The sequence below is a fragment of the Symphodus melops genome (genome assembly GCF_947650265.1).
Source record: "Symphodus melops genome assembly, chromosome: 3".
Classification (NCBI taxonomy): domain Eukaryota; kingdom Metazoa; phylum Chordata; class Actinopteri; order Labriformes; family Labridae; genus Symphodus; species Symphodus melops.
The window spans coordinates 9,224,688-9,243,101 of record NC_136693.1 but is presented as its reverse complement, the minus strand read 5'-3'; the positions used below and the strand labels follow the sequence as shown (position 1 = coordinate 9,243,101).

General features: G+C 41.5%; 1 protein-coding gene across 4 annotated transcripts in view; it reads right to left on the bottom strand.

Annotated features, from left to right (window-relative positions):
- Window positions 1–18,414, bottom strand: part of LOC306821186 (protein diaphanous homolog 3-like) — a 162,943-nt gene that overhangs the window by 74,562 nt on the left and 69,967 nt on the right. For all 4 annotated transcript variants that reach the window (XM_079339458.1, XM_079339459.1, XM_079339457.1 and 1 more), the window contains 5 exons: window positions 13,372–13,467; window positions 11,423–11,517; window positions 8,938–9,039; window positions 5,934–6,173; window positions 2,073–2,202 (listed from right to left, as the gene is read on the bottom strand). In XM_079339458.1, the coding sequence (XP_079195584.1) occupies window positions 2,073–2,202; window positions 5,934–6,173; window positions 8,938–9,039; window positions 11,423–11,517; window positions 13,372–13,467 (663 nt within the window). The remainder of the gene's footprint in view (window positions 1–2,072; window positions 2,203–5,933; window positions 6,174–8,937; window positions 9,040–11,422; window positions 11,518–13,371; window positions 13,468–18,414) is intronic.

The following is an 18,414-nucleotide window of genomic DNA, read 5'->3' as shown; positions in this document are numbered from 1 at the left end:
ACAAAAAAAAACATGGCAGTCTCCTCTGACCACTCAGTCTGTCCCTCCCTGCTTCTGACCTTTACCATCCTCTTGATACCCTGGCCAAACTCAGGGACGAGTGTTTGTGCGTACATGTGGTTGTGTGCATCTCTCTGAATAAAATTGGTTTGAACCGAATGAAAGACTTTAACTACTTGCAAACAATTTATAGTTCCTCTTCCAAGAAAAACTTGAAATATGCTCTTGGAAAAGAAGCCTATAACTCTTGTGGATGTGCGACAGCAGAAGACTAATGTAAGTATCAAACAGCAGTGCATAGGAGCACCGAGTGTAGCATGGATCAAACAAATGCATGTTTACTGAATCAACAAGCATCTAATGCCTGAATACTCTCCAGAGAATTACCAAAGTAAAACGGGTGCAGGTAAAGCTAAAAGTGAAAACAAGAAAAGACAATAGGAATGTTGCCGTCATTGCTCTGGGTTGTGTACACTCTGAGATGGATGTTCCACTTATTTATGTAACGCTCTTTAAACACAGAGTCGGTTCCTCTTTCCTGAAAAAATAAAATACAGACTCAGACAAAAGTGATGATCATCACAACATGGGCCTTCATACATGTGTGGTAGTGACTGTGTCAGCAGAGACCCTGTCCCCTGCTAGCAGGCCAAACACAGCCAGCCTTTGGTTTTCCTTGCAGGTTAAAATTCACATATGTGCTCATTTCTTTTGATTATTATTATTTTATTTTTTTTGCAGGACAGGAACCACAGGTTGGATTGGAGCTTGGGCTGCCCACTTGGAATACGACAGCTTCTGTACGCTGGGCAGGCAAACTAACAGCAAGTTCACTGTCACCACTGACGTGATATTTTAACATGACACAGCCTACATATGGTTTTTTTTCCCCCCCTCAACTTCCTAGATCGGAATACTGACAGACTGCGCTGCCCGTTAGCGATTCTATCAGTTCACTGTTTGTTTACATCAGTGGAGGGCAACAGGGTAAGAGGTGAAGGCCCACTAGCCGAGTTACAGCCTGCCAAGGGCTAAAACTTGGCTACAGCTAGTGGTGGGTGGCCGCCCACAATTTGAGCACAGAATGTGACCGTCAAAAGGACCAACATTAAAATAAATTAATAATTTGTTTAACATACTTGTAATTCCAGGGTGAAGTTGGCAGGGTGCCAATGTTTAACCGTATAGCTGGCTAGTTTTACACATCCCTAGTTCAAATGCAGTCAAGCTAATGTGTAACATGAATATGTTGACATGTAATGTAACAAACATGTCGAATTAGATATTATCTCTGGGTTGTGCAGTGAACTTGATCCAATCTCTCTTTCCAGGTAGTAATCATTTGTCTCGTGTGTTCCTACGCTGATTTGAAATGACACAATAATACCAAATGAGGGTTCATGATACCAGTAGTTAATACGGCTGGACAAAGCTCATTATCTTTTCATTAGGCTCACCTTTCAAATCGTTTACCACACTTACTGTCCATACCGTCACATTTGTTTCTGTAAAGTGATGACACCTCACGGCCCCCCATCAAGGGTTCGAAGTTTCTAAAATATTATTTCAGGCTTCAGCCTTTCAGTTCGTTCAGAAACACGTTGAAGTGAAGAGGACATGAAAGGCCTTTCTCATGTCACTCAAAGCTAAACAGCCCGACTCTTTTTGAGTTTCACGCCGACTGTCACATAGAGATCTCGAGTTTGTTTGCTTAAGAACGAAAAGTCACTGTGAGGGATGTTGATTTGAAGGGTACAGGCCGAAGTTTCCTGTGCAATAGGCGAGTGTAAGAACTTCCAAAATAACAGAAATAATCATGCTGTTAAATCGTCGCAGAGCGAGTGGGAGGTAGATTAAGAGTTAGAAGGATCATGTAGAGAAGTAGCTGTTATTTGATAATTAGAAAAGGCATCCTCAAAGGAGGAAAAATAACAAATGTTCAGTAAAAAGTTCCAGGGAAACAACGATGCCTTTTGTGTCCTTTAAGAGCAGATTCCAACTCCTGTGGCTTTATGACTCATTGTATGCTTGTGTTTGAATATATAATGTATATATGTGAGAAAATAAACTACCTCTGCTTGCTCGGTCCACATGCTCCAGGTCTTCAACAAACTTGATCACCTCTGGAAATTCCTCCTCACACACTTGCGCCAGGAAGTGGAGTAGCGTGGTCTTTTGGTCGGCTGACTTAGTGTCCTTTAGCTGGAGGCAAACACAAATACACACAAGTATAAATGTAGAGCAACGACTCAAGAAAATAAACAATTTATTTTAGTTTAGCGTTTTTAGATTCTAGCTATTTTCTAAATAGATTTGGAAGAGGGTGATGGCTATTTTCAACATTCAACAGTATTGATGTTTTTGTACAGTCAGTTATCTCGCTTTCACAGAAAAGAGGACACCATTTTCATATGATATTCATCTTACTTTAGACACCCATTTTTTAGTTCAAAATGAGGTCAATATTCCTTTATCGTATTGCTTTTAGCCTTTTTATTATTTATCGGATGAAAAACGGGCATTGTTGAGTGATCTCTGGTAAAGTTCGCAGCAAACCTTGGAGATTAACAACAAGGTAAAATAACATTTGGCCTAAATATCAATGAGTTGTAAAGTCGAAGTGAAGAGAACAGACTTAGGAGACAATTGCAGAGACGCTAACATGCAACTTAGACAGCAAACTGATGTGAGCAATATGAACGAAGAATAATAACATGCTCTGTTTGTTTATGGTAAAAGAATTACATTGTGGTTTAAGAGTACTGAAGGGGATGCATATATTCACATACTACAACCCTCCTCAAAAAAGCCTGTTGGATGTGATTCTCAAGTCATTTCTGGGAATGAGATCAGAGAAAGATGTTTTTCTAAGTGACTGTGTTCACTTGTGTGTTTGTAACTGAACCTGTGTGGTTTGAAATTGTGTTTCTCTTCTGCAGAGTATTGTCAAGTTACTCCTGCTGAAAACTGACAACTTCACAATATTTCTCCTACAAATGATAAGGATTTCCATAACACAATATAGGTTATAATTTGGTAAATTAGGTTGCCTCATGGGTGCACCACAACCAAACGTGTGTATTTAAACCGGTGGTGACTGTATGGCAAAAATCCAAGTTTACACCATTTGATACCAGTGTCAGTACTGGTATTTGTTTATTGTTAACATAACCTTCTTTTACTTTATATGTTTGTCAAAGGACCAATATGTATTCCTTCTAAAGGGGTAATGCAACCCAAATTCAAAACATTGGAGAGAGCTGTTTCCCCCAGGTCACTATGTTGTAGACACATTGAAGCTTCAGTGTTTAGCCAACTCCTCATCGGTATTGATATCTTCCTGCATTCTAACCTCTCTCTATTTTTCCAAAGCATCTCCTGGTCGTGGAGCATTTTAGAAAAATGACAAGGCTTTTTTAAGTCGGGTAGAATCAGTTCTATCAGAATCAGGTTGCACGCCTACTTTCATCACTTGCTGTTTGCCTGGAAGACCAAGATGTGAACTGTTGTGTGGGACTGCCACCTACTTCTCTGGTCAAAACAAAATACCATCCATTCTCGACAACATACCGGCTGCTGTATTGTCCACAGAGAACATAGAATGTTTCCTTAATGTCGGATGACATAGTAAGGTAATTTTATGATCAGAAGAGATCTCACATATTGGACCTTTTCGTCCTTTCTTCAACACGATAGACAGACGGACAGACAGACAAAAACTAATGTAGGTTGTTGTTCAAAGTCTGGCTCTTTTGTTTAGTAGCAGGCTAATGTCTTGTCCCAAGACAGATAAATGATGTCACTGCTTCATACAATATTTTCATTAAAGTAAGACAACTCTTTCCCCTTACATGGAAACATATAAAAAGAGGAAATATAAGAAGTGCCGTTATATTACCAAAACTCTCGAAAACAGATTTGTCCTTTCTGGCTTTTTTTAATAGGGGTATAAAAGTGAGAAAAAAGAAAAAACTGGAGAAAACAATCGCACCATCAATTGGACTTTTGTTGCTTCAAAAGTGAACTAAAAACAGATTTTTTTATAATCACATCTGTAGGATGAAAAAAAAAGTGTCTTTCAATCAGCAATATTGTAAGGCCATTCAGTAGCTTTATACATTCTCAGTGTTGAAAGCCCTAGAGAGGACTTCAAGCCTCGCACTCATGCAGCAGACTCATATTCACAATGCGATGACCTTTTCTGTGCTATGTGCCTCCCCCCCCCCCCCCCCCACACACACACACAAACATTTTTCAATTTCTCTGATAAATTTCCATCATAGCTCTTTTACAGTCTAATTCCAAGATGTCTCTCAGTACCCCCGCCAAACATCCCTCCTGTGGAGTGCGTTGCTATGTATCTCTCTAGGTGATCTATTGGTAGACAGCAGTGTGCTCAGCCCCGCTGGGTTTAATCATGTTTGTATTATCAACTCTAATCAAACATTCTCATCTCTCTTTTCATTTCTGTTTTCCTATTTTTTCAAAAGCTTCAAGTGCTTGCTCACAAAAGGTCCCTCTTTGAATTTAGATGGATGATAATCATAGTTGACAATGTAAACATTTTGCTTTGCCAGTCAGGCTGGGTGCAATTTTCCTGTGCTGTGGAGTGTGCCATGGAATTAAGTTGTCAAACTCAGGGGGGGGGGGCAGGCACGTCGGTGATGTCTTCCTGCGTATATCCTGCGTCTGACATCGACTCACACCTTTGCACCTCATCGCACGAGGCATGGAGCTGCAGAGACACTTGAAGAGAGGCATTACAAATGTGCGAAACACACAACGCCCTCTGTCGAAGGCATTTATAAATCGATTACGTTATTGTCACGTTAATGAAAGTAATCCATCATTTATGTACAAATCCATGTTCGTGTACGCCGCACAAAAGTGTTTATGGTGTATATGAACATAAGCACCCATGTCTAACAGGGCAGGGAGGTGGCAGTGATAAATGGCTGCAGTGGTTGCTACTGTGGAAAATGCAGCGAGTGTGCCAACAGCTGTAATGTAACCGCTGTAGTCTCCTACTCGGGGATCACACTCTGTTCTAAGCATCGCTATCATCAAGGGACACAGACTTTTCTGTTGTCATGCAATAGGAATTCAAAGGTAGAGTATAGATATTTGTTGTGCCTTTAGTGCTGTGGGGTGTGAAAACTTTTCAAGGGGTGCGATGGCCTCGGTTATCTATTCCGAGCAGGAGAAACAGAATAAAGAAGTCCCTGGGTTGGGGCTGCTTTCATAGAGGGCCAGCAGATAGAGAAGAAAAAAAAAAATCATCTTGTCTTGTGGGGCTGATAGCGTTCAATCAAATGAAATAGTTTCAAACGAAATGTCTAATCACAGCAGCCACTTCAGATCCCTTCTCTGATAGGGCTCAGCAGATGTGACATCAAATAGCAACCCCATAATGACATTCGAATAACCAACACTGCTATGAAATGGGAAGCCATGCAAGTACTGAGACTACCACACACACACGCACACAAAACGCCTACATGTGTGCGTGACAAGTCATTCTGAAAACTGAGTGTCTTCTAAGGTCATTAAATGTGCCCTTATAAACTCTGAGGAGAAGGTTTGATTGGTTGACTGCTTTTGAGAAAGGGTCTGTATTCATTAAATGGAAACACAATATGAGCCTAATCCATACAGGCTTTTTTAACAAATGATGTTTTGACTACTTGAATAACACAACTAGAATCAAGCATCTGCGTTTCAGGAATATTGTGTTCGTTTTGTAGCTTGATCTCAATTCCACCTGATTTCATGCTGTGGCTGGTATATTTTGGGAAGCTGCGATCTATATATAGCTTTGGTTGAGCTAACCATATTTGTTTAAGCATCTTTCATTTCTTTTAAATCACCAGTGTAGGGATACTGGACTACTTTTTGGATGTAAACGGTTGATGGGTAAGGTTTTGAAGCCTTACCTTGCAGAGTGAACTGAGGTCAAAACCATATGACTGGGCGTTCCGAGAGCCTGCGTTCATGTAGTTCCCGAGCAGCAGCACCAGCTCCAGCAAGCGGCCGAAGGACCGGCTCTTCCTGACCTCGTCACAGGCGGCGTTTACGGCCAGGATGTCTGGACGCAGGTTGTTTACCTGCTCCTCAAACTGCAGCCGAAAGAGGATGTGGCTGAGGCGAGGACGCAGCCGCTTCACACTGCTCATCTGGGAACGGAGGGAGCGAGGTTGCATGAAGGAGAAAAGGAGAAAGATGCAAAAGGATTAAGTGGGTGATAAGGAAAATATGTCAAAGAGAGAACAAAGTCAGAGAACACAGTTGTACTTTAAATTACTAGAATGGCACTTTTTGCACACACATTCAGCCCGTCTAATTTAAAAGACATTTATGCAAGCAGCACTGTAAAAGTGTTGCTAGGCAGTAGTAATAGATGCTGGCAGTGATTTGATTTGGGACCCAGGTCTGGTAAGTTAATTGCGGAGTTAGTGTCCATATAGGGCGAAGAATGGAGGGGGTGGAATATACAATAGGCTGCCTTGGATTACCACTCTCACACAATTAGAGAAAATTGGAAAATATTGCACTGGGCCCAGGGCTCGGCCACAACACTGAGTGTGTACGTGTGCCGGGTGGAGGGGAGGGGTGCAGGTTCCAATTGTCTGTTTCACACAACAGCTGGCTGTGCAGTTTGATGTCCTCCATCAAGGGTTTAATTATAGCTACTGTAATGTTATCAAATGACTATTTCAGTCAGTGAGTGAGCGTGTGTGTGTGTGCGTGCATTCTGGGTGTTTTTGTACCAGAGGAAAGGGGAGAGGGAAAAAAAAAAATTAGAAAATATTAAGGTGTACAAGAAGCAAACATAATACTGAAATGAAATGAAGCTAATAGATGTTATAATGTATGCGAAATTGCTATTGTTGTTGAAAGAGGGGTATATGATCAGAGGAAGAAAGAAATATATAAAGTGTGCATGCACAGTCAACCTGTTTCTCCATAAGACACAGAGAGAGCGTCTGATGATCTGGCTCACACTAAAATGTTTAACTTATCCAAACAGATGTTGACAATGTGAGAGACCGCCACACATGATGACAAACAATGATCTGACATCTCAACATTCACAAACGTTTGGAGTCCCGGCTCCAAAAAACTTGGAATCTCACAAAATCTCTTGTCAAACGCGACTTTCCAGTAAACAGACGGGAAGACGGGCCAAAAGAATTGGCGTTCGAAGTCTTACGTAAAACTGACAAAATAAACATATATAAAAAAAAAACTAAAAAAAACAATGCACCGAAGCAGAATGAAAATGGGCTGCATGTGATAAGAGCGCAAGCTGGACTCAGGTAAAAATGAATATGCTGCTGTTGGGCCTCCCACTCCGGTCAGCTTGCTCCCCAATTGGCCGTCGTTTCAATCTACGTGTGTAATCACATTTGTTTCTCCCCACACAACACGATATCGCATTGTAAACATTACACATATTAAAACTGAATACAAATTTTAAATTGGGCAGGAAATCAGCCTGGTATAAAAGTGTTCTCCTGAAATAAGGAAGCGTTAACAAAATAAGAGGACGAGTGCTGACATAGCAGAAGGGACAGCAAAGGAAATGGGCCTCTTGATATATCCTGGATTTTGTCGAATGACTATGTCGAAGTGATTTAAAGAAATGTCACTTCATACAGCAGGGCAGAGATGTGTGTGAGTAAGTATGTAGGCAACTTTTTATAGACTGTGCAGAGTCAAAAATAATTTCAATCCAAGATGAAAGACTTGAACTTAAAGAATAGCTGTGCTCAGAGCTGTTCTTTCTTTCTTTTTTTGCTATTGATGCGGTTTATATTCCCTGTTTTACTGTTTTTTGGAGCTGTTGTAACACCCAGATTTCCCCCATTGGACGATCAATAAAGCTTATCCTTATGCAAGGACTGTGATGCACATGCTGATGAACAGAATGATTTTAAAGTTATGAAGGACTGAAAAGACAGTTTTAAGTAACACTTACAGCTCTACTGCAGAGAGCTGACTTTAACAAATAAAATAAATACTCTGTAGGAAAAGCTGCTCTTGTCTTTGGACTTCCTGATAAGGGGAAACATTAACTTCTTCATGGAGCTGCACAAAGAAGCGTTTAATGATTAGATTTCCCTCTTGTCCGAGGAACTTTGAGGTTTTGTTATTCAAATACACTGCTACTACACACCGCCACACACAGGGTAGTTCAAATCAAGTGCAGGAATGGCGGACCTGTAAAAAGGAAGGATAAAATGCCTGTGTTTGCACATCGGCGGATTAAAAATTCCCTGTGAACTTGAGCGTTTTTCTGATAGGTGAAAGCACACAGGCATCCTAGGGCCCACGCATGCACAGCACTGAAACAACATTATATAAGCAGGGTGGTCTTTGTTGTATTCCTCCCTGATGAACTATACACAACAGCTGAGCATGCGGTATGTTTTATCTCTCCACCCAATCAAGCCGCTCTCTCTTCTCCTGCGTGGCTCCGATCCAAACAGGTAGGTGCATGGAGCGAAGGCCTGAGATTATTATTATTATATGACTTTGTCAGAAGCTTCCTAACAAAGGTTTGTACTCCTCCAGCCTTTGAAGAGTCTTGTTGAAAACGATCCCGTCATTGTCAGGGAGCTGTGGTGCCCTGATGTGGCCTGCCTGTGCGAGCGTTGGACGTCGTATTGTGCACACTCGCTGTCCCATTAATCCTCTGCTCTGTGTATTTCAGTCTCCCCTCGCAAACATTCAAACAATGTGGTGCTTCTGAATTGAAGGGAGACTCATCGAAGGCTGGTGCTTTGTATTAGCGGGCTGTAAGAGTAAGAGTGCAACATTCCAACAAGAAAATATTATAATATTATTCATCTTTGTATAATTTTTGTGTGTGTGTGTGTGTGTGTGTGTGTGTGTGTGTGTGTGTGTGTGTGTGTGTGTGTATATGCGTGTACTCACCACAACCCCAAACTGCTCAGGCTCGGACAAATACGTGTACTCATTTTTATACTTGGCCAGTGCGTTAAGCTGCTCCTGCTCTGGTAGGTGCTTCACAAGGTTCTACAAGGAAGAGCGAGAGAGAAGAAGTTAAGAGCAGCATGGAGAGAAGACAGCGGTGTGTATTCATCAAAGTCAGGCTTTGAGATCGTGTATTGGTTTCTGAACCTCTTCATTAATTGGACTCTGTGCGACACATTTCCATGCTTCCATCCTTTTGCTCCACCATTTACATTTGCAGCAGGTGGATTTCTCTGTATCCGGGTTGAAACAGTAATATAGTTTCCCACGGTCCACGCTCGGGGAGAGGTTTTGTGTTTTTGTGTGAATTTCATTCAGAATGAGCCTCAGGACTCGGACTGTAATCTAACCTGCTGCTGTTTTATTTGCTGTGTGTTCGGGCTTCACTTTCAGCCATGATGCTGAGCGGCAGTAAAAAATAAGATTCCACAGCTTACAATAAAATGTTTATTATCAAACATAGAAAACCTAAGGGCTACATGTATTGTGTGTGTATGTGTATATATAGGTGCAAAAAGTGATTGTATTATTTAAACAGCCATGAGGGATACATGTGAAATAATTAAAGCCAATGTGATTGCATTGCCTTTTCATTTGAATCTAACAGCCAACTCCACAAATACTGCTACTGTGTGTGGTAAATATGTCGGTCTAATGCATTTAAATTGGGTCGGAAATCTGTTCCCAATGCCTAGAGTAAGAACAAATATTGCTTCTTCCATTACATTAGTTTTTATTGATGCAATGGAATGGAATTTGCCTTAATGACTATTAATTCTTTGAGCAGTATAATTAACAATTATCGATCAAAGGAACAGTTGAAAATGTACATCCATAGACAAAGTTTGTTTCTGTTTTTTGTTTTTCTTGAATGCTGATCACCCACACCTTCGTTGATTAATTAATTGGTCTAAAAGGCTTTAATGTACTTCTGCACTTCCTGGAGTTCTGCTGCAGAAACTCGAAGCTGAATTATTTGGTGACAACTTTTTGTAATAGTCTTGTGCATTTGACTTGAACGATTTTCAAAGAAGGCTTTTAGTGACTTTGATTCCTGCCATTAAAGCTGCAGTGACTCCTTGTCTGTCAGACTGCCCATACAAACAATTAAAGGCAGACAGTCTGTGGAAATACAGCTGCTGATGTGCATACTGTTCAAGGACTCACAAGGACAAGTCCTTATCCGAGCGTACATGCACTTGTTACCTGTGTCCTTTAGAAATGAATTTAAAGTTGGATGGTTTGTTTGGAACTTCCCTTCAGCGTTGACCTTGTCTTTCCTCATCTCCTGGAAGTAACCTGAGGTCAGCTGACCAGATTTTCTGACTGTTACAAGAACTGAGCTTGAGGCAGAGGCTACGAGGGCGATGAACCCGACGCAGATAAATGTTTGAGAACATAATGCCCCAGCGGCACCGAGGCAAAACAGAAGAATAAATTATTGTCCAAAATATCCAAACTGAGAGTTAAAGGCAGGGTTGGTCAGTTCTCGAGATACACTTTTTTAAGATTTAGGTCCTGACAGAAATGAATAATTTATTTGTGTTGTTAAAAAAGAAAGAAAACAAAAAAAAAGAAAATCCGTCATCTGCAGCAGTTACGTCTGCACTCGTTCTCCACTCATGTAAATAAATATATTCATCACCGTAATGATAAATCTTTCATTGACCTGAGGATCACATCAAACAACCAAGGCAAAAGGAGCACACTCAAAAAGGTCTGCACATTTCCCTTACATATAAACTATACAGGTCAAGAAGCAGCAGGTAAGATCATTTATTGTAGGAAAAATTAATTGATACTGAAAAAGGCTCATTTAGACCTTAAAAGGAGGAAAAACAGACGAAGAAAGACGGACTGAATCTGTCAAACACAAACCCATCTGCACATCTGCCGTTTTGATCTGTATCTTGATGTTCCATCTGGATGACTGACATGTTTTGTCTCACAAAGTTAGTGTTTAATATCAGGCATTTATTCAAAAAGTGGGTGTAGAGTGGTCCCAAAGTTTTAAAGCACTTCCAAAAGAAGGAGAAGTAGAAAAGAAAAAAAAAAAAGAAAAAAAAAGGCTGCTCAAGATCCAGCTTCCCACTTGTTTTTTTTTTTTCTTCATCACAGATGTCCTGTGCTTAACAACTGCTTCAACATCTGTTGTACTGAGGGTTTTACAGATGTCCGATTCTTCCGCCTCAGGCTGCAGGCAGATTCAAAAGCGACAACTAATCAAGACCACAGAAAAAGTTTGAACTGAGAGATGAGAAACATACATCCACAGCCTCAAGATAAAAAAAGAGTTGTACACTGCAGGATCACTTGTTCACTTTTCCACCGAAGAGCACGAGAGTTGACGGCTGAGTCTGAGTTAAAGCTGGTTAGTCACGTGGTTACCAAAGGTCTTCACATTTGAAGGACTGTGTCGATCTACCTGAATCATAGGTTCTGTGAGTTGCTCCTCGTCCACCTCCACAACCATCCGACGGATTTCCTGATAAGGCATACGGAAGGAACCCAGGAAGATGGCTGCACGGGCACAAAAGAGAGGCAACAAATGCTGTTCATTCAAATAAAAACAAGACTGACTGATGACCAGCATCCCTGTCATTCAGGAAACTCTCAATTCAAGCCAATGTCGTGCACTTTGTTTTTTTTTTATCCCAGTGGACGGTGGTTACTCTACAGAGGTCCTGTTAGTGTTGTAGTACTTGAGATCAGTCTTGAGTTCCAATTTTCTTAAGGTCTCGTGCTCATCCTAGTCTCAGAATCTAAAGCATTGTTCCTCGGTCTCGTCTGGATCTCAGACTGGGCAAACTCTGGATTGATATTTATGACGCGTCAAGACCACCAGCTATTTTCAGAATGTCAGATATTAGTTTTTATTGTACTGAGATGAGGAAAACAAGCCTTTTTAAAGCGACATTTTTTCACTGGTATTTAAAGTCCTGCCTCCGTCTTGGTCTTGTCTCGCTCTCAGAGCACTCTGATCTCAGGTATGTTTTGGGCTTCAGTTTCTGTTGTCTTGACTACAACACAAGGTCATGACAGTAAAGACATGTTATTCTATTCTAAAAAGGAAAATATATTAAAGAATTATGGAAAAAACAGCGTGAGGACAAGTGAAGGACGTGAGGATGGAACCGAAGGGGAAATAAAAATCTAAATCAGCCAGACAGAAAACAGTTTTTTCTGAAACATCCATTTGAAAAATGACGCCGGTTTAGCAAGAGTGAGATCCTTAAAAGGAGTAGAATCAGCGGGGACGGAATGGTAAAAATGCCTCGTCAGGATAAGTCATTAGCCAGGCCATCAGAATCATCAGGGAAAAAAAGCCTGACAGCCGAAAAGAGCGTGGCCAGTCTCCAAAACTAAAGGTGATTTAAAAATAAGGGCGATGAGATGAGCATCCTTTAATATCCTCGTGTTTCAAATGACACCAAAAGGATTCAAAGACGTCAGATATACGAGACGTACAGAAGAGACGCTCTTTAACAAATGATGAAAAGCTGCACAGTTGAAGAAAGGCTCACTCGTATTTGTTTCTGTTGGTGAAAAAAGTGGTGGAACCGAACACATTATAAAGCTCAGGATGTGGAATACATTTGCTCTGCATCTGAACAGTGACTCTATAAATCAAGCAGCAGGAGAAAAAAAAATAAAAAAATGTGTCGCACTAAGTTTCAACTTCAAGCAAAGCTTTAAGACTCTCCGCCTCCTATGGCAAAAAAACATAAACCTCCCACTCTCCTTTTCCCCTCTCCTCGCTGTATAATTTCCGCTGCGTGATTTATCACTGTTACTGGGCTGATTAGTCTCATTTTCTTTTAATACATGAAACAAAGGTCACAGCTCCCCTTGATATAAGCCAATGAGGTGCGCTTAAGAGATCAGCTGGATCCTGATTACTGCCGGGTGCTTTTAAAACGGCCCTTTTAAAAGCAAGCATGCGTGTGAAAGTGTGTGTGTGTGTGTGTGTGTGTGTGTGTGAGAGTGAGTGAGTGAGTGAGAGAGTGAGAGAGAAAGAGAAGGAGAAAGAGAAAGAGAGAGAGACCCCTCCTGTTTCTTTTCTCCTTAACGAGTCACAGGAAGCCACATTCACAATTCATGTGTCCACTTGCTTTAATTGCTCACACGTTCCCTACCAAAGTTCTCTTGGGGGCCACTTTATGGAGTCAAAAGAACATAAAAAGAATCTGAAGCTGACTTTAGTGAGATGAAGTGTAAAAGTGAGTAACAATGAGTGAGCAGCTGGTAAAGCAACAGTGTGACATCAAGATGTATGCAGGTGTATAAATCCAGTCGTGAGGAGGAGGAGGAGGAGGAGGAGGAGGAGGAGGAGGAGGAGGAGGAGGAGTGGGCTGAGAGGAAGCAAATACTTACATAGATTCTGTGCAATCTTTGGATCGAGCACCTTGAGCTCTTTAATTCTCTTCTTTATGGATTTCTTATCCTCCTGATCCTCCTCTTCCTTTTTGGCTGATGAAGATAGAGACACAGGATTAATATCCACACACAAACAGAAAATGTACCCTGAAGCATACACTTACTGCGTTGCTGACATATGTATGATCCGCACAATTTCAGATACAGTGAGATTATGAGATTTACATGGATTTACAGTGTCCAAGTACAGTTAAAGGGAAGGCAGGAACTGAGATGTACACATTGTTCATTTACTGATTTTTGAGACCTCCAGATTTCCTGAACAAACATGATTTTGGTTGTTGGTATATTTCATGAACAATAACAGTCAGACAAGGCTGAATGTAATGCTGCTCGACAAGCATGGAGAAAAAGGATTACGGGGAAGTGTTGAGATCATACCACTGACAAAGAAAAGGTCTGAGTGAGCCAATGCTGTTCCATAAATAATAATCAGGTTAAAGGTGAAGGTGAGCCTGTTCTGGGTCAGGTAGGCTGGATTGTCATAGTGTTGTTGCTCAATTGAAAAGACATGAGATCAGGATTGCAAACAAGAAAACAAGAAAAACCAATACTGAGACACACACACACACACACACACACACACACACACACACACACACACACACACACACACACACACACACACACACACACACACACACACACACACACACACACACACACACACACACACACACACACACACACACACACACACACACACACACACGGAGGTACGTACACGCACACACACGCGCGCACAACCCTCTTGAGCCACACTCACAAAGAGGAGTTCATGGTTGGTTTTAATTATTTAAGACACCAGATTAAGAGAACAAAATGTGCATCCCAGGAGTATGCTGGGTAATTGTCTAGTGCTGTAATTAGAGAGGAGAGGAGAGGAAAGGAGAAGGGAGGAAAGGAGAGGAGAGGAAAGGAAAGGAGAAGGGAGAAAAGGAGAAGGGAGGAGAAGAGGAGAGGAAAGGAGAGGAGAGAAGAGGAAAGGAAAGGAAAGGAAAGGAGAAGGGAGGAGAGGAGAGGAGAGGACAGGACAGGAGAGGAAAGGAAAGGAAAGGAAAGGAGAGAAGAGGAGGGGAAAGGAAAGGAAAGGAAAGGACAGGAGAGGTATTTCTCCTTTTTAACATGTTCCTTGTCTTTTCTTCTTGGGTCCTGTTTCTCATTAAAAAGTGAGGAGGTATGCTAGGAGCTCAAGCTCAAAAAAAAAAAAAAAAAAAGTTGGCATGTCCAAAAAGATGCACATCTACTGCACAGCTCGGTCCACCACACACAGGGATGCACGAACACAGCCACACACTGAGCTATGCTTGGACTTACGTGGCTCCTCTGTTGGTACACTCTCCTCACAGTCTTTCATTGTGCGAGAGAGTGGAAAAAGGAAAGGGTAGACAAGGAGAATGAAGGGTAATGCGGACCATGGAAGAAGAGGAGAGAAAATAACGAGATAAAAAATTGCACAGGAATGCATGCTGCACACTGTTGAGTAAAAACACACGGTAAGGAGACTTGAACGAAGGAAAGGAAACAGAACACAGAAAGAGCTCATGAGAAACCAAACAAACATATATACATGAAGCAATGACCTCTGCTTTGAAATCTTATATAACTAAATGAAAAACAATAAACACACTTCAATACTGTATTTTCAGTGTTGGCATAGATTGTTTTAAGAACCATTAAAATGGAATCATATTACTTAGTCAACGAAAATGTAACATTTTCTAAAGAGAGAGAAAAGGACAAAAAAAAAAAGGAACAATAAGTTGGGAATATTTATACATTAAAAAAGACTCTGTATGATGAACTGTGACTGAACTGTTATTGTTTGAAGGTTGAATTGAAGGCAAATGTTTTTTAAAACAACATTGTGACGGCAGTCTCACCAGCAGGGCCTGCTCTTGTGTTTTGGTCTTTCTGAGGGTGTTTGTGTCCCCGCAGGTCACTGGTCACCTGTCTCTCAGTTGGAGGCTTTTTAAAAGGCAGTCATCCTCTCATTCTCTCTCACACACACTCCCAGCGTCACCACAGCTCCTCTTTGCACCGTGTTTTGTTGTAGTTTGCTTACAGTGCTTTAGTTTGACACCAAACACTCACACAACAGCCGACACACTGACGAACACACCTCGTCCCTCTTTGCAAATGGTGATTCTTTTTTTGGACATATTTGTTATCACTTATCATGATTTGTTATTTGTTTTCTCCTTAAGAGCCGGGTCGTGACAAAAACTAACAATAAAAACAAATGCACACAAAAAAGGAGCCATGACTTGGTTTAAAACGATTCATCACTAGTTCTTTTTTTCAACTGTTCCCATAAAAAGATTCAAAGTGCTTTATGTGACTTACTCACTTAATTAAATCATGTTTTATCGCCCATTACTAAGAAAACAGTTAACTGATGACAAAGTCTATCCGTGTTGTCTGTACAACTTTTTTATTTTTTGATGAACCCGGGTTCGATTTTCCACAAAAGCTGCAGGAAGTGACGTTCAATATGCGTTCTCAACGTTCTCCAGCGAGCAGTTAGCCTCGCGACCTGCCGGTATTTTCCTTAAAACAGTTTCTGTAATCTTTTCATACAAGGTTAAAATTGTCTAACTTGAATGCTTGTTAACAGAGAAATGAAAGTTCCAGAGGCCACGCTACAGATACAACACTGCTGAAATTGTTCCGGAAAAAAAAATCACACTGGTCTAAATTATCTGCCAAAACGACACTTTGTCTAAACACGACTAAGCGAGTCATAATGTAGTGTAGTTACCTTCACACAGATTGTCTCCATAAATATATCCAGTGCATATGAGGAGCACAAATCCACCATGTTGAATTGTAAGGAAAGAATGAAATCAATCAATAAAAAAAAAAAAATCCAATAATTATCTTAAAAACCAGAGCGAAGAACTTTAGTACTTCTTCTAATGGGATCTTCAATCTGATGTCATGAGGTATTTGAATGCAATATAGAGAGTCAGCCCTTAAAGCCTCCAGCCTATTGCATTGAGATGTTGTATTGATCTACTCTTCATAACTTATAGCTGCACATAATCTCATTTATTACACCAACGCAGCCCAACTCTCTCTCCAACAGGCACGCGCTCGACCAGAGTATTAAGCACCTTGTTTCAGTGCATATAAACATAGTTGGCTGGGTCACATAATCCATGAATCATCCCAATGTTATACTGCAAAGGCTGCATCCATCTCTAGCACACAAGAGATGGTGATAAGATAGGAATCATATAGCGGATGCACCAACACACAAACACGCTCTCTCTCTCTCTCTCTCTCACCCTGGGTTGCCTCAGGTGTTATCGGTTAAATCAGCTAATTAGATCGCTCCCCTCCAGCATCACTCCCCCCCACCCCCTCTCTGGCTCTAAAACATCTCTTATTCGGGGAATCCCGCTTATTATCCATGAGCCAATTAAAATCCCCCACAGGGGGTCAGGGGTCACTGGTTAATCAATCAGAGGCAGTGGCGACTGTTGTAGTTAGCAGATTGCGTTATCGCCCAGGAAGTGGACGAGATAAAGACACACTCGTGTGTGCAGAGCCGTGGGGAGTCCGCGTCACATCACAGGTTCAGGAAGAGAAGCGAGAGGGCCACAGCAGCAGTTCAGCAGTTCAAACGGGAATGGTGCAACGAAAACGTTCCAGGCCTTTCGATGAGAGACTCTCAGGTCGAGGTATTGGAATACAAAAAGGAGGCAAGTTCATCGCAAACAAAGCTATTGATTTAAACCGGAGTAAACATCAGACGCCGAGATCAGATACCACGAAAAGAAGGGAAGGCAAGGGGCTGCCACAAAACAAGAGGGTTCAGTGCATTAGAGACAGACAGAAAGCAACGATGAGTTGTCCGAGCTGAAAGGCTTTCTCTACTCTGCTCCGTCACACACACACACACACACACACACACACAACGAGCTGTCTTACATTTGAGCACTTAAAGACCTCTCAATGGAGGCCTGTGATGAAAGTCAAACTGATGGTGGAACTTTGGACAAAGTGATGAAGGCGAACTCGAAGGAAAAACAATCAATGTTCTCTTGAGCAGTATTGTAGATGATTTGAGGGATACCAAAACTTACTAAATATGTCAGTTTTGTGTCTATTTCATTTTTTTAAAAATGGATTTAAAGGTTGTAAAAGTTTTATTTCTTTTCCCCAGAAGAAGAAGAAGAAAAATAGTTTAGTTTTCAGGTTGAAACACTCAGAATTTAAAAGAGTCATCAATTCCTTTCACTTGTGATAATTCTACTGAAGCGTTTTGATCCAATCTCTGCGCCACAGTTTCAAGGCACTTGACAAAAATATGACAATGTGTAACTCTGCGCGCACGCACACACACACACACACACACACACACACACACACACACACACACACACACACACCCCTCTCAAACAGTGGCACTTCCCACAAGGCAGTATCAGTGGATCGCGCCGTCAAAGCACTAAAGGGAATGGTGGATGAAATAAAACTGCTGCAAAAGAGCATGACTGATGCTCTACATGACAGGCAGGCCTCAGAGACAGGCGAGTAACACCTCAAATCCCCCCCCCACCCCCCCTCCACCCCCCCCCACACACACACAACCCCCCCCAAAAAAAAAATCTCTTCCTGCTCGTCTGTCCTATTCACTCACTAGCACTTCATCTTATCAGGATAGATTTCTAATCAGAAAAAATGTCTTACTGGAACTGCAGTCTATTTTTGCACCCCCCAACACACACACACACACACACACACACACCTAACCCTAACCATGTGAAAACAAACGTACATATACCCAAGGGTAAAGCACTGACAGCAGTGTGAATGAGAACGTGGGATATACAATGTGGGTGTGCGCTGATTTACCGTTGGATTCAGAGGTATCACGTACCCACACGCGCTACTCTTGATGAGGCTTCATTATTTATGGGATGTTGGAGTGATACTTCCGCCTCGCTCCACCTTGAGAAAGCCGATACTTCG